Source organism: Fundulus heteroclitus, chromosome 12 (genome assembly GCF_011125445.2).
Source record: "Fundulus heteroclitus isolate FHET01 chromosome 12, MU-UCD_Fhet_4.1, whole genome shotgun sequence".
In the NCBI taxonomy this organism is placed as follows: Eukaryota; Metazoa; Chordata; class Actinopteri; order Cyprinodontiformes; family Fundulidae; genus Fundulus; species Fundulus heteroclitus.
In genome coordinates, this window is record NC_046372.1 from 21,922,224 (window position 1) to 21,935,604 (window position 13,381).

General features: G+C 41.6%; 1 protein-coding gene across 1 annotated transcript; it reads left to right on the forward strand.

The window, feature by feature from the left end:
- The first annotated feature begins 526 nt into the window (after positions 1–526).
- Positions 527–13,381, forward strand: LOC105921431 (actin, cytoplasmic 3-like). Its single transcript, XM_036144794.1, has 8 exons — positions 527–683; positions 760–888; positions 1,228–1,338; positions 1,445–1,529; positions 1,611–1,772; positions 1,859–2,050; positions 2,230–2,411; positions 13,223–13,381. The coding sequence occupies exons 1-8, from the start codon at positions 561–563 to the stop codon at positions 13,364–13,366; spliced, it is 1,128 nt and encodes a 375-aa protein (XP_036000687.1). The 5' UTR covers positions 527–560; the 3' UTR covers positions 13,367–13,381.

Genomic DNA, 13,381 nt, shown 5'->3' on the forward strand with positions numbered 1-13,381 from the left:
TCCCTTCCCATAAATAGTTGGCTGCTCCAGGCACCATGTCTGAACGAGACATTTAAATTTGACCCAGGATGGAATGAGTTGCTGCAGGTTAATGGGGGTTATGAAAGTTTCAATGCAAAACCTTAAATATGCTGTTTTATCCTTCAATCCTTTTCAACTTTTCCTTTTATCTTTTGCATGTTCTAATGTGAAATAAGCTGTACACATGTTAATTGTCTGTTGTCCTGAAAGGAATTTCACCACAGCAATACATGGTGACAATAAATAATCTTAAATCTTAAGATTTAAGATTATTTTAAGAGGTAGAGTTAAATTCCTGTTTGCTTCATTACAACTTGATTTGGAGAATCCATCTCTTCCTAGGCTCCTAGTGAGAATTTTAATTTAATGAATTGTTGGCTTGCCTAGTGCGTCTCATTCGGAAGCTCTGTTTTGAAGACTGACAGGTCTCCAAACCTGTGTGGCAAAAGATTATCCTAAGGAACTTACACCTTTAGACTTTAAGCTAAAACAGAGTTTCTGGAAAGAAACTAAAGCAAGTCTCCTGTTTTCATTTAGAAATGGAGGACGAAATTGCTGCGCTTGTTGTTGACAATGGCTCCGGTATGTGCAAGGCCGGGTTTGCTGGGGATGACGCTCCTCGTGCAGTTTTCCCCTCCATTGTTGGACGTCCCAGACACCAGGTAGGAACCTGACTGCTTGCAGCGGGTCTCAGGAGTGGAGGTGTAACGGGTTAACTGATGGGGAGTTTGTGTGCAGGGTGTGATGGTGGGAATGGGACAGAAGGATAGCTATGTGGGAGACGAGGCTCAGACCAAGAGGGGTATTTTAACCCTGAAGTACCCCATTGAGCAGGGCATCGTAACCAACTGGGATGACATGGAGAAGGTAAGTCAATGTTATGATTGCCTTTGATTAATGCAGGCCTGAAGCAGGATGGACAGTAAGACCTTTTATAGTATATCAGTATTTTCTAAAGTACAAGCAATTTACTCTCTTGTAAATGAGAACTTATCTCAATGAGACTATTTGTATAAGAGGTTTAACAAAGCAAACTTGGTTAGGTTGTAACTTGGAGGGTGCTCTCTGTTAGTGTGTATGGAAACAATATGCCAGGATTACTTTCCCAGTGGTGCTGTATAGCTTACACAATTTCTTCAGTCAAAGTATATCTGATCATGTATCTGATCATGATGCCTTGTGGTCTACCTGAACTATTATCTTAAGATCTGGCATCACACCTTCTACAACGAGCTCCGTGTTGCTCCTGAGGAACATCCAGTCCTGCTGACAGAGGCGCCACTCAACCCCAAAGCTAACAGGGAGATGATGACTCAGGTGAGTTCTGACTTGGTGAACCCTACGTGGAAAACTACACATTTAGCTGATTTCAAGACTTGCTGTAAATGGGATGAATTGAGGAAGAGTCCTTCCTTTGTTGCAGATCATGTTTGAGACCTTCAACTGTCCTGCCATGTATGTGGCCATCCAGGCTGTCCTGTCACTGTACACCTCTTGTCGTACCACAGGTTGGGAAACATGCCTTAAAAAATGGCATTGGCCTCTGAGATGACCCTTTGTGCACTGAGTTGTACCATAATCTCTCTCAGGTATCGTGATGGACTCTGGTGATGGTGTAAGCCATACTGTCCCAATCTACGAAGGCTATGCTCTGCCTCACGCTATCCTCCGTCTGGATCTGGCTGGTAGAGATCTGACCGATTACCTGATGAAGATCCTCACAGAGAGAGGCTACAGCTTCAATACCACTGGTACAGAAGTTGAATGGAACTGAACCTTTAAGGCGAGACAGGATTCTCTTCTCTGGTACCAAATTGCTTTCAACCTTTAATTCCAGCTGAGTGTGAAATTGTGCGAGACATCAAGGAGAAGCTCTGCTATGTGGCTCTGGACTTTGAGCAGGAAATGCAGACAGCAGCTTCATCTTCATCCTTGGAGAAGAGCTACGAGCTTCCTGATGGCCAGGTCATCACCATCGGCAACGAGCGGTTCCGCTGTCCTGAGGCCCTGTTCCAGCCTTGTTTCCTTGGTCTGTAATGAGTGAAGGATCAAAACAGTTTAAGATGTGGATGAAACTTTACATTTTGAAGTCAACAACACTGTGCAAAAATTCCCTCAATTATGAGCTATTGCTCTTTTTCAACCTGGTTGTGTCAGTTACAACTTGGATTTATAAATTTTATTTAACTATGTAACTCTCATCCTTAGAAATGAAGTCTGCTGGTGTTCATGAAACCACTTACAACAGCATCATGAAGAGTGACGTGGACATCCGTAAGGACCTGTATGCCAATACTGTCCTGTCTGGTGGTACCACCATGTACCCTGGAATTGCTGACCGCATGCAGAAGGAGATTACAGCCCTGGCCCCACCCACCATGAAAATCAAGGTATGAAACTTAGTATATATATATATATATATATATATATATATATATATATATATATATATATATATATATATATATATATAAAGACTTCTTCATATCCAACTGTTGTGCTATTACCCACTATTACCCACTAACTTTCTGTTAAACAACTTATATTAGGACAATAGTTGAAAGGAATGATTTGAGAACTGGCATTCTTTTAACAGCAAACTCTGCACACACATAGAATAAAGGAGTGACAACTTCTCTTTAAGTTCAAGAATTTACTAACAGAAATAAAATGAACATCCATACAACATCACTATAGAATGCTGTTTATCTGAATTAACACCAAATTTCAATCAAAAAATCCTCTACTAGGCTAGTAAAGCTTAACTAAACGTACAAAGCAAAATTAAGATAAGCCAACAAACTATTTACACACAAAAGAAACAAAAGAACACCATCCTCAGAATGATTCAGTGAATCCTGGTTCACTGAGTTAAGAAAACATTATTTGACAAAATAACATTTTTAAGAATGATTTGCTCGGTAAAATCCGTAACTATTGGACGCCTGATTTTATTAATGCGATTTTTCCTCTGAGATGCTAGGAGTCGCTGTAGTGATCGGTTGCTAAATAGGTTAATCCTAAAATTGTACAAAACACCATTAAATCAACATTAATGTTCCAAATTTTTTTCCCAGTGTCCTGTCTAGCAATGTGGCAATAAGAATTGTTGTCTTAATGCCAAGTAGAGCTCGACAGATTTTGCTTTCACAAGTGAAGCTAACAGCTTTCGCCATAGTGCTCCGCTTAATTTATGCATGTACATAGCTTTATTGTGATTCCTGCAGGCAGAATTTCAAATTATATGGACACTTCAATGGGAAAGTAGGAGAGTAAAGGAAGAACAAGAAGAGAAAGAAAAAGAAAGAAGAGGTGAAAGAAAGAAGAGATAAAAGGGAGATAATGATAAAACGTCCTCCGTCTGCTCCATGACCTGGAAAGAGACACAAAAAGAACAGCACAACCAACAGACATAAAGCAACAGATACAATCGAGTAACACTTTGATACCATCGCTAAATCGTATGTATTATTATTTAAGCTGACATGTGTAAAGTGATACTTGAAAGAAGAAAGAAAATAAATAAATAAATACATTTCAGGCTTTCTGTGTATAAGTGAACTCTTAATAACTGGAACCCTTAATAACTGGAACCCTGCACCTGTGGGATTTTGTGAGAGTGCGCTAGATTAGGTGAAAATTATCCAGAAGGAAATAGCTCGATAGTGATTGTGGAGAACCAAAGGCCCACCTTCCCCGAGCGCAGAGGCAGGGGTCAGGGGATCCATAACCCTGGACTCTCAAAGGGGCCCCCAAGACAAGGCGCCCAAGAGGGGCCAACACAGGAAATCTGCAACCCCCCAAGGGAAAACGAGCGACGACCCCGAGGAGATCCCCCAGCCACCGCAATACTGACGCCCTGAAGAGCCGCGGGGACGAGCCCGTAGGCTCCGCCGGCAGCCAGCCGCGCTGAGCTGGTCCCGGCCATGAGCCCTGAGGGCCAGAGGCCCCAGGGGCGCCCAGCCCCCGCGGCAGGGGCCCCGGCCGACCCCCGGGGGGCCAGGCCCCGCGAGGCTGCCACCGAGAATGGGCCGGCACCCGCCTGGGAACCCGCCCCAAACCCGAGGGCCCCCAACGCGCCAGAGGGCCAAGGCGCCCGCCAGCGCAGCGGATGGGGACAGGACGTGGGGGGACTTACCACAAAAAAAAAAAAAAAAAAAAACGCTGTACACACATTCCCACATACCACTCACATCCAACAATCCCAGGTGGGGGGGTCACCATAATTCAACTATACGACTGCCTGTGCCCCGCCCACAGACCAGACGCCCCCTGGCCCAGGCCCCCCAGACAGGGGGGGGGGGGGCTGACACGTCCCGCACGGGCCACCCAGCCAGAATCCCCCTCACCCCCTAAATACCTAATAAATCCCCTCCCTCCTCCACCTTATCCTAGCCACCCCTGCCCCCCACCCCTTGTATGGTGGCATGATGGAGCAGGCAGAGGGAGGAGTCCGGGGATGGGGAGCAAAGGACTGGGGAGCCATCCCAGGGAGCCAGCTCCCCTACTGACTCCAATAAGCACCCCCGCTCCCCGACAGCCCCACCTGGAGAAGGGGGCACCGCCAGCGGCACCACCATAGCCCGGGGGCCAGTGAGAGGCCGCAGGGCCCGCCAGCCAACCACCCACCAGGACCAACACCTCCACCCCCCCTTGCCCACCCACCAAGCTTACTGGCTTTAACCCCCCCCCCCCCAAAAAAAAAATTACATAAATAAAAATAAATAAATAAACACATAAATAACTAAGAGAGGGGACCCTGGCCAGTCAACCCCCAAATGAGCCACCCCAACCCCCACCACCCAGGAGAAACCCGCACTGGGAGACTGCACGGACCAGGACAGGGGGCCGGACACAAGCCCACCAGAATGTCTAATTACTTGTGAAAGAGAAGTATTCGAATCCTGGAGATAAAGTAATACATCATCCGCGTAAAGACTAATCTTATGCTCTGTTTTCATGCATTTTATACCTTTTACAGCTTTTGTTTGTCTGATTTTTGCAGCCAGAGGTTCTATAAAGATGGCAAAAAGTGATGGAGAAAGAGGGCATCCTTGCCTGGTGCCCCTGTGTAGACAAAAACTGGATAATATTTGATTATTTGTCCTGACACAGGCTGTTGGAGAACTGTATAAGATTTTTAACCAATTTATGAAAAAATTGCCAAAACCGACTTTATGTAGAGTAGCGAATAAAAATGTCCAGTTTACTCTATCAAATGCTTTTTCTGCGTCTAAAGACAATATATTGTTTTTAATGTTTTTACTGTAGGAATAATCAATTAAATTAAGTAATCTGCGTGTATTTGTGGATGACTGCCTTCCTCTGATGAACCCAGTTTGATCTGGATGGATTATGAGAGGAGTTACTTTGTCTAATCTTTTTGCAAAAGCTTTACAGATTATCTTAATATCCACATTAATTAAGGATATGGGACGATAACTAGTGGGCAACATAAGATCTTTGTCTGGCTTAAGCAGTAGGCTGATGGTGGCAGAATTCATATTAGCCGGAAATCTACCTTTCTCCTGTATTTCCTGCAACATTCTGTGAAACGTTGGGGCTAGAATATTCCAGAACTCTTTGTAAAACTCAGTAGGGAATCCATCTGGACCTGGAGCCTTTTTATTAGGCATGCTTTTAAGAGCTTCCTGGATTTCAAATGTTGTCAGCAGAGAGTCCAGTGTCATTCTTTAGCTGTCTGATAATTTAGGAAGTGTAATTGTATCTAGAAATTGCTTGATATCCTTCTCTGATGGATTTATCTGCGAAGTGTATAAGGATTTATAGAAATCGCGGAAGGTGTTATTTATACACTTCGGTTCACTTACTGTATTACCAGTTGAGTCTGTAACTGCAAATATCGTTGTTTTTCCTTATTTATTTTAAGCTGATTAGCTAGGAAGCTTCCTGACTTATTGCCATGTTCAAAAGTTTCTATTCAAAGTCTTTGTGTTCGAAATCTGTTTTGCTTTTCAATATAGTGGTTTAATTCTAATTTTACTTCACTGATTTTACCTAACTTTCCCTCTTCTTGAGAGGATTCTAGTAACTTAAGTTTTCTTCTAATTCCTGAATCTTTTTGTTTTCTTTTTTCTTTTTATGAGATGAGAAAGAAATTATTTTACCTCTCATCACTGCTTTTCCAGCTTCCCACAATATCGATGCCGATGTACCTGGCTGATCATTGTATTCCAAGTAAGAAGCCCACTCTTCTTTGATGAATTTTATAAATTCTTCATCGTTAAGCAATGATGTATTAAATCTCCAGCTTTTGTTTTGTGGGGTTAATTTTTTATTAATTAAGGTGAGAGTAACGGGAGCGTGATCGCTGATGGCAATAGGATGAATTACCGTCTCTGAAACTTCCGACAGCAGTGAGCTGCTTATTAGAAAGTAGTCCAAACGAGAGTACAAATTGTGAACATTTGAGAAAAAAGTATATTCCTTACCATTAGGATGAAGAGATCGCCATGCATCGCAAAGACCAAAATTGCTCATGTATTGTTTGACTACATTTACTGACTGCCAACTGCGCTGACTCCCTGTTGTATTCAACCTGTCTATATCGTTATTTAAACCAAAGTTGAAGTCACCTCCTATAATTAGTGAACAATCCCCGTGTTTTGAAAGTGCATGGAAGAATTGGTGGAAAAAAGAGAGGTCATCAACATTTGGACCGTATACTGACAATACATAGCTTCTGGTTATGAATAGCTATTTTAATTATTATGTATCTACCTTCAGGATCTATAGTTTTGTCTAATATTTTAAAACTAACGTTTTTGTGGATTAAGATTGCTACACCTCTCTGTCTAGAGTTGTAGCAGGCCGCAAACACATCAGGGAACTCAGGTGAAGTAAGATCACTTGCATTTGTAGCTGATTTGTGAGTTTCTTGCAATAAGACAACATCTGCCTGTAATCTAGTAAGCTGGTTAATGAACTTCAATTTTTCTCTCTGGTGCCATTCCCATGCACATTCCTTGTCAGAAACTTTACATTTGCCATAGGTGTGAGTGAGAAGTTAGAAGGTGCATGCCCTCGAGAAAATAGTCATACATAGACCCTGGTAGCATCATATGATGTGCTTGTGATTGTCTGATGAACAGGAGAGAAGCAGACAAATAAGATAGAAAAACACAAGGAAATACAAAAGTGCAAAGAGTAAGAAAATGTGAAAAAGGATAAACCATAGCCCATGCCTCGTGTACCCAACCGTGAACAACCATACCAACGTGCTCTTAAGCTGTGCGTATATTTCATTTATCACCGTGTACCGATCTGTGCACCTTATTTGTTTATTTATTTATTATTATTATTTTATTTATTTATTTATTGATTGATTGATTGATTTTATTATTATTATTATTAGTAGTATTTTATTTTTTTTATAAATCAGTGAAACGTGCCTTAAATCCACCTGTGGTGTAACTAATAAAGCCAAGGGGTGATCTTCTGATCCCTGAACAACTGTCCATTAATGTAAAGTCTGTCTACCGATATGGTGGCTTTAACGCCGTCCATCATGTATTTTTTCCTGATTGGGAACAGTACTCTCCTGCAATCTAGGATTTCCTTAGGAAACTGATCATTAACACTAAAGTCTGTCCCTCTCAGTTCCCTGCCGCAACTTCTAACAAATTATTTTTGTTTATAATGCTCAAATTTAGCAACAATCGGACGAGGGCGGGTTTTGTCGGGTTTCTTACCTCCGAGGCGGTGGACCCGATGAAAAGTGATGTTTTTTACCTGATCCGCCGGAATTTTCAGCTTCTGCTGGATGAACTCACGTATTGTCACTTCGGCTACCTCCCCATGCTGCTCTGGGATACCTGCAAAGACGAGAATATCTCTCATACTTCGCGACTGTATGTCCAGAATGGACTCCTTCATCTTTTTGTTTTCGCCAGACAGCTGGGTCATTCCCTCAGTGAGCTCCGTAACTTTCTCCCTTAGAGCATCATTCTCCGCGGCCATGGCTGTTAGCTGGGCATGGCTAAACTCCACCGACTCCCTCAGAGACTGAAACTCCTTATGAAGAACTTCTACCAAGGCGAGACGCCCGTCAAGGATGGTAAGCTTCTTGTCGATGGATTCCAAGATGTCACTGAAGTTCCTGTCGAGAGACAGAGTAGAAGATGACGCGCTGGTAGAATTAGAGCGGGTGCGCTTAAGTGACGGTGTGTTAGCAGCCGTAGGCTTCTGGGTCTTCCCCATCACGATGCTATCAAAACACTCGTCCACGTAGCACTCCAGGCTCGTCAAGGTCTCTTCTTCCAGTTTGTTCCCTCGTAAAAAAAAAAAGAGACAGTTGTAAATATTTGGGCTTTTACTTTATATTATTTTCAGTTATTGGTTCGTTCTTACCTTAGCGCGTTTAATTTTGAATTACATGAACGCCTCCATTTTACTTACGCACAGCTCTCACGAGATCTCAGCCGCTCATCTCGTCCCTAATGTTCCATATTAATGGGCTAATAATGTTCATAGCATTATCGAACGATGGCAGAGTGAAAGAAGCATTAAGCTTAAACGAACAATAGTTATGCTGTATGTTATCTGGGAAGCTGATAGCATTATACTAGCGACATTCGGCACTAATTTAAAAGGCCTTTTACTGTATTTTGGTCGCTCTGACCACAAACAAAACGCGCTCAGAGAACTTCAGCTTGTGTAATTACGCACCAGCTCGCCCTGCGCTCCATAGAGAAGATTTGTCTGGTCAGCGTGGAGACTGAGACGAGAAACCTGCCGCTGTGAATGATGATGATGATGGTTCTAAACTGTAACAGGCTAGAAGTGCATGGAGCTGAAAAGAGGGAAAACATCTGCAGCTGGATCAGCGTAAAGACGCAGCGTAAACCTCTGTGTGCTTCAAGTGTTGCAGCTGAGGAGAAAATGTTGGACCATATAGGCTTGATGAAACTCAGCCTGATTCACCAATGAGGTTATAGATCTACACTGATAAACAAACACAGATTAATGTGTAACAATGTCATAATACAGTCAATAACTTAAAACTATTATTTTATTCAGTATTATTTAAAGAGTTGTGTGTTCTTTTCTGTTTTAACCCAACAAATGAACAATGACGTGTTAACACTTCTCTTGCACTTTTTAACAAAAGTAATACATGTCTACTTCCATGTCTAGTCGGATAAAAATGAGACTGAGTTGACTGGACCGGCTTTTCCAGGGTCCAGTCAGCTCCGCCCCGAGCCCCGACCTCCGAAAATTAACAAAATCTCACTCTTAACTTTTGAGAAAAGTTTGGAGGTCTTGTTATAACCATAAAAACACATTCAATCTACATCAGCAACGCTAGGTTTCAAAATGCTAATGGGAGTTATGACTGTTAGTTCAGTCAGGCTTTAAAAACACTGTGATCACCAATTAATTAAACCATTAAAACCTTTCCCTGCTTATTTCTCTGCCAAACGTCTCCCGTTGTTTCTGGTTGTGGCGATGGGCATCCAATTGCCAGTGATTTACTCCAAGGGAAAGCTGGTTATCTCAGCAGTGGACAGACGGCTATGTGACTGTTAGAAAGCAACACCGGGTCCTAGACTGTAGGAAACTCAGCGCTGTTGGGCTGCAGCATGTGGAATCGGGGACCACAGCATGGGATCTCTGCACTCCTGTTGGATAGAGGCTCAGCTCACAAGTCAGACCACCTCTGATCTGATTATGATGTTAGTTTCACAGAAAGCAGACTTTACTCAGCTTGGTCGACCCTGCAGATGCTTGTGAGTCTTTGAGCCCCATGTGGCTCGCGTCGTGGCTGATCTCCCTAGCATGGACTCCTCTCTCCTCGAGGGTCCACAGACAAAAAGCAAGATCAGTCTGGTGTAGCTTGTCTTCATAGCGACAGCACCCTGCTGAAGGGGCTATTCCTTGGTGCCTGTAAAAGTATCAGATTTCTTTGCTTGCAACTTAGTCTGATTTTTCCTCTTGGCTTGATTGCACAATATGACCGACAAATGTAACCTTCTTTTCCCATGATTTATTGCGGGTTAAAAAGAATAGTTCGAACGCAAACAGCAATGTGGGGAGGAGTGGAAAACTGTGAATAAAATTGGATCATTTTCTGTGAAACAAAAATAACTTTTAAAACATTTTTGGGCAAGAAGTTAGCTATGTAAACCCAAACTATCTGCTGTATTGACATACAGTATTGCTTAATTTCAAACTGCTCAGACATGCTCATCCATATCCGCTGCCACTGCACTAAAAGCCAGCTCACCCTGCTGGCTTTCAACTGATCGGGCGGTAGAGGCTCGCTACGGTGAGAGAGAATGGATCTCTCCCAACACATTGTTTTCCAACTCCCACCGCTTTATTGGAGTTAAAGCTAGGGTCGGCAGTTTTTCTAGAAATCTCCCCAAGTCCTTTTATGAATAACTGCATATGTGCAAGAGCATCTTACCTTGCTCTTATGCTGCTTATGTGGATCATGTGGAAAAAATCTAACAAATCCACTTTGGTTTTATTTATTTATACGTAGGTATTCCTCTTTTTCTCATATACATGTACACAGTTTGCTTCTTGTGACACTCAGCCATGTTTAATGTATATGGTGAGAGAAGCGGAGCTACAAAGAACGACTAAGGCAAGGCAACGAAATATATTTATACAGCAGATTTCAGTGCATGGACAACTCAAAGAGCTTCACAAGATCAAAACGGGAAAATAAAAAAACAGAATAAAAGTAAGTAAAAATGTAGAACAATTGAAACAAAATAAAACAAGTGGAAACTAAAAGCAAATGTTAATGATTTTAATACATTTTGTTTGTATAGCACACTTTGAATTACCGATGCCATGCGGCACTGCAGAAAATTCCTCAAAAAGGAAGTATGGCCAGACCCGCCCGGATCACTGTTCTGAATTTCACGAGCCAAACAGGAAAAATCTAACCACTAGACAGAAGAAAGTTCCTGCGAATAACAGAATAAAATTGACCAAATTATGCTATCTTGACGAGCGTAAACAAAAGGGCAAAGCAGAAACACAAGGAAACAGAGCGCTATTTGAGAATGAAACAGGGTGTATATGCGCACCAATTACGAGTTTGCCCTGATAAACAAAAATCATCACTGTTTTTATTCATTTATGAGGGATATCAACAGAAAGGACCCCGCAAATTTCTGTTCTCACAATAATACTTTACAGCTCCCACAGAGATTGATTTTTTAACCTCCCTTTTTTGAATACATAACGTACTGATTACTTTCAGGAAGAAAGGATGATTTTACCCAGTACAATAAAACGTGTTTCTGGACTGGATTACCAACTATAGCTTTAAAAGAAGAAATAATTCAGTCAGATATCTAATGTAAATGTTTGTTTAAATCAATATTATTATTCTCTTTAAATAAACTGATTTAAACTTTGCTCAGAAAGTTACAGGGTTAGTATTTAAGTTGTTAAAAGTTTTATTGATAAATTATGAAAATAGTATTTCTCATCAAATCATTTTATTACTTTTATATTTCTATATCAACATAAAATTACTTTAAACATTTGGCTGATTAATGAATGAAAATTAAAAGATTATACAACATTTTGAATGAAAGATTGTGAGAATTGTTGTGACAGCTGCTGCAGAGTAAATATAACCTCGTTATTCTAAAGGCCTTAGAAATAATATTTGTTATGATTCATTATGTTCTTTTCTTTTAGAAATAAATCAGTTGTATAAAAAATCAAATGATCTATCAGAGTTGTTAGTATTAATGCATCTAATGTTTAAAAGTATGAAATGGTTTTCATGTGTCTGAAAAATGCCTAAAATTTGAAAACCGTAAAAGACGGGCTAAGCAGCCTGGTTCCCTGTACTCTGTAAACAACTGATAAGACAAAGCCTTCATAACAGGGACTGGACTGAGAACTCTATGATAAAATTGTGCTTTACACAGAAAAAAATTACTTTGTTTTCAGAACTGGAAGCTACTTGCTGTCTTTTATATGAAGTAAAATCTCTGACACAAATGGAAGGCAGGAGAGAGCCTTTTGCAGGGCAGAGAGCAGAATGTGTCATGATTTCTTGTGTTTTTGACAACTCAATAATAAGCAGTAATCTTGTATATGAAAACTACTTCAGGGTTGTCCAAGATTGTAATGTTTTAAGAAGAAATCCACAGTGCGAATGGAGAAAACTGAGTGGAGTTCACTAGTGAACTTTAATCCAGAAATGTTCGCTGCAGAGTCAGAGGGCAGAGTCCAGCTGAGCTGTCAATAACTCCTAAAGGTGGAGCGACTGAAATTGTTTTATTACTATCAATATGTAACAGAAAAATAAAAATCCTGTTATTTACAGTGGCTTCACAGCTGCTTCACACTGTCTCTTTTGCTAGGCAACAGGTGTAAACTAAGGTAAGATTGTTTATTGCCAGTGGAGGCTAGACGGTCCAAATTCACGGGCTAATCTCTTCTACTCTTCTAATTTTCTATAGGCTATAGGCTTAGGCTGCTGGAGGACATCAGGGTCTATTTCTCTTGCTCTGCTGAGTTCTCCTACTGCTCTCCAATTTGCATTGTTTGTTGTTATTTCAGCTTTTAACTTTTTGTTCTGTCATTTTTCTCTTCATAGAAGGTACACCTGGTCTGGCGTTCTGTTAGCTGTGACATCATCCAGGGAAGACACCCACTATTACCATCTAACATAGAAAGTACTCCTGGGTCAATGTGAGCTTCTGTGCTTTCTGTGTCTCTGCTCTGTCTTCTCTAAGCCCCAGTGGGTCGAGGCAGATGAGCGTTCACACTGAGCCTGGTTCTGGTTCTGCTGGAGGTTCTCCTCCCTGTTAAAGGGGACTTTTCCTCTCCACTGTCGCTTCATGCATGCTCAGTATGAGGGATTGCTGCAAAGCCATCAACAATGCAGACGACTGTCCACTGTGGCTCTACGCTCTTTCAGGAGGAGTGAATGCTGTATGAAGACGGTATAAAGGATGCCGCCCCTGAATTGGGCCAGGCCCATTAACTCATGTAAAAGTCATTGAGCTTGCTGCCTGTTGAAGGTGTCAACCTTGATGTCAAATCTCAGAGGTATTGGGATTCAATGAGCTTGACAGAACTGATCTTCTAATTGACATTTTTATCCTTGAACATTTCACATTGATTAAACTTGAATGTTTTCAATGATCTACCTTAAAGTGTTAACCTTTGTCACTTAAACTTGTGGTTTCTTTAACCCTAGGTTATTGCTCCACCTGAGAGGAAGTACTCTGTCTGGATCGGTGGCTCCATCCTGGCCTCCCTGTCCTTCTTCCAGCAGATGTGGATCAGCAAGCAGGAGTACAATGAATGTGGTTCATCTATTGTCAATCGAAAGTGCTTCTAGGACACATTTTTTCCT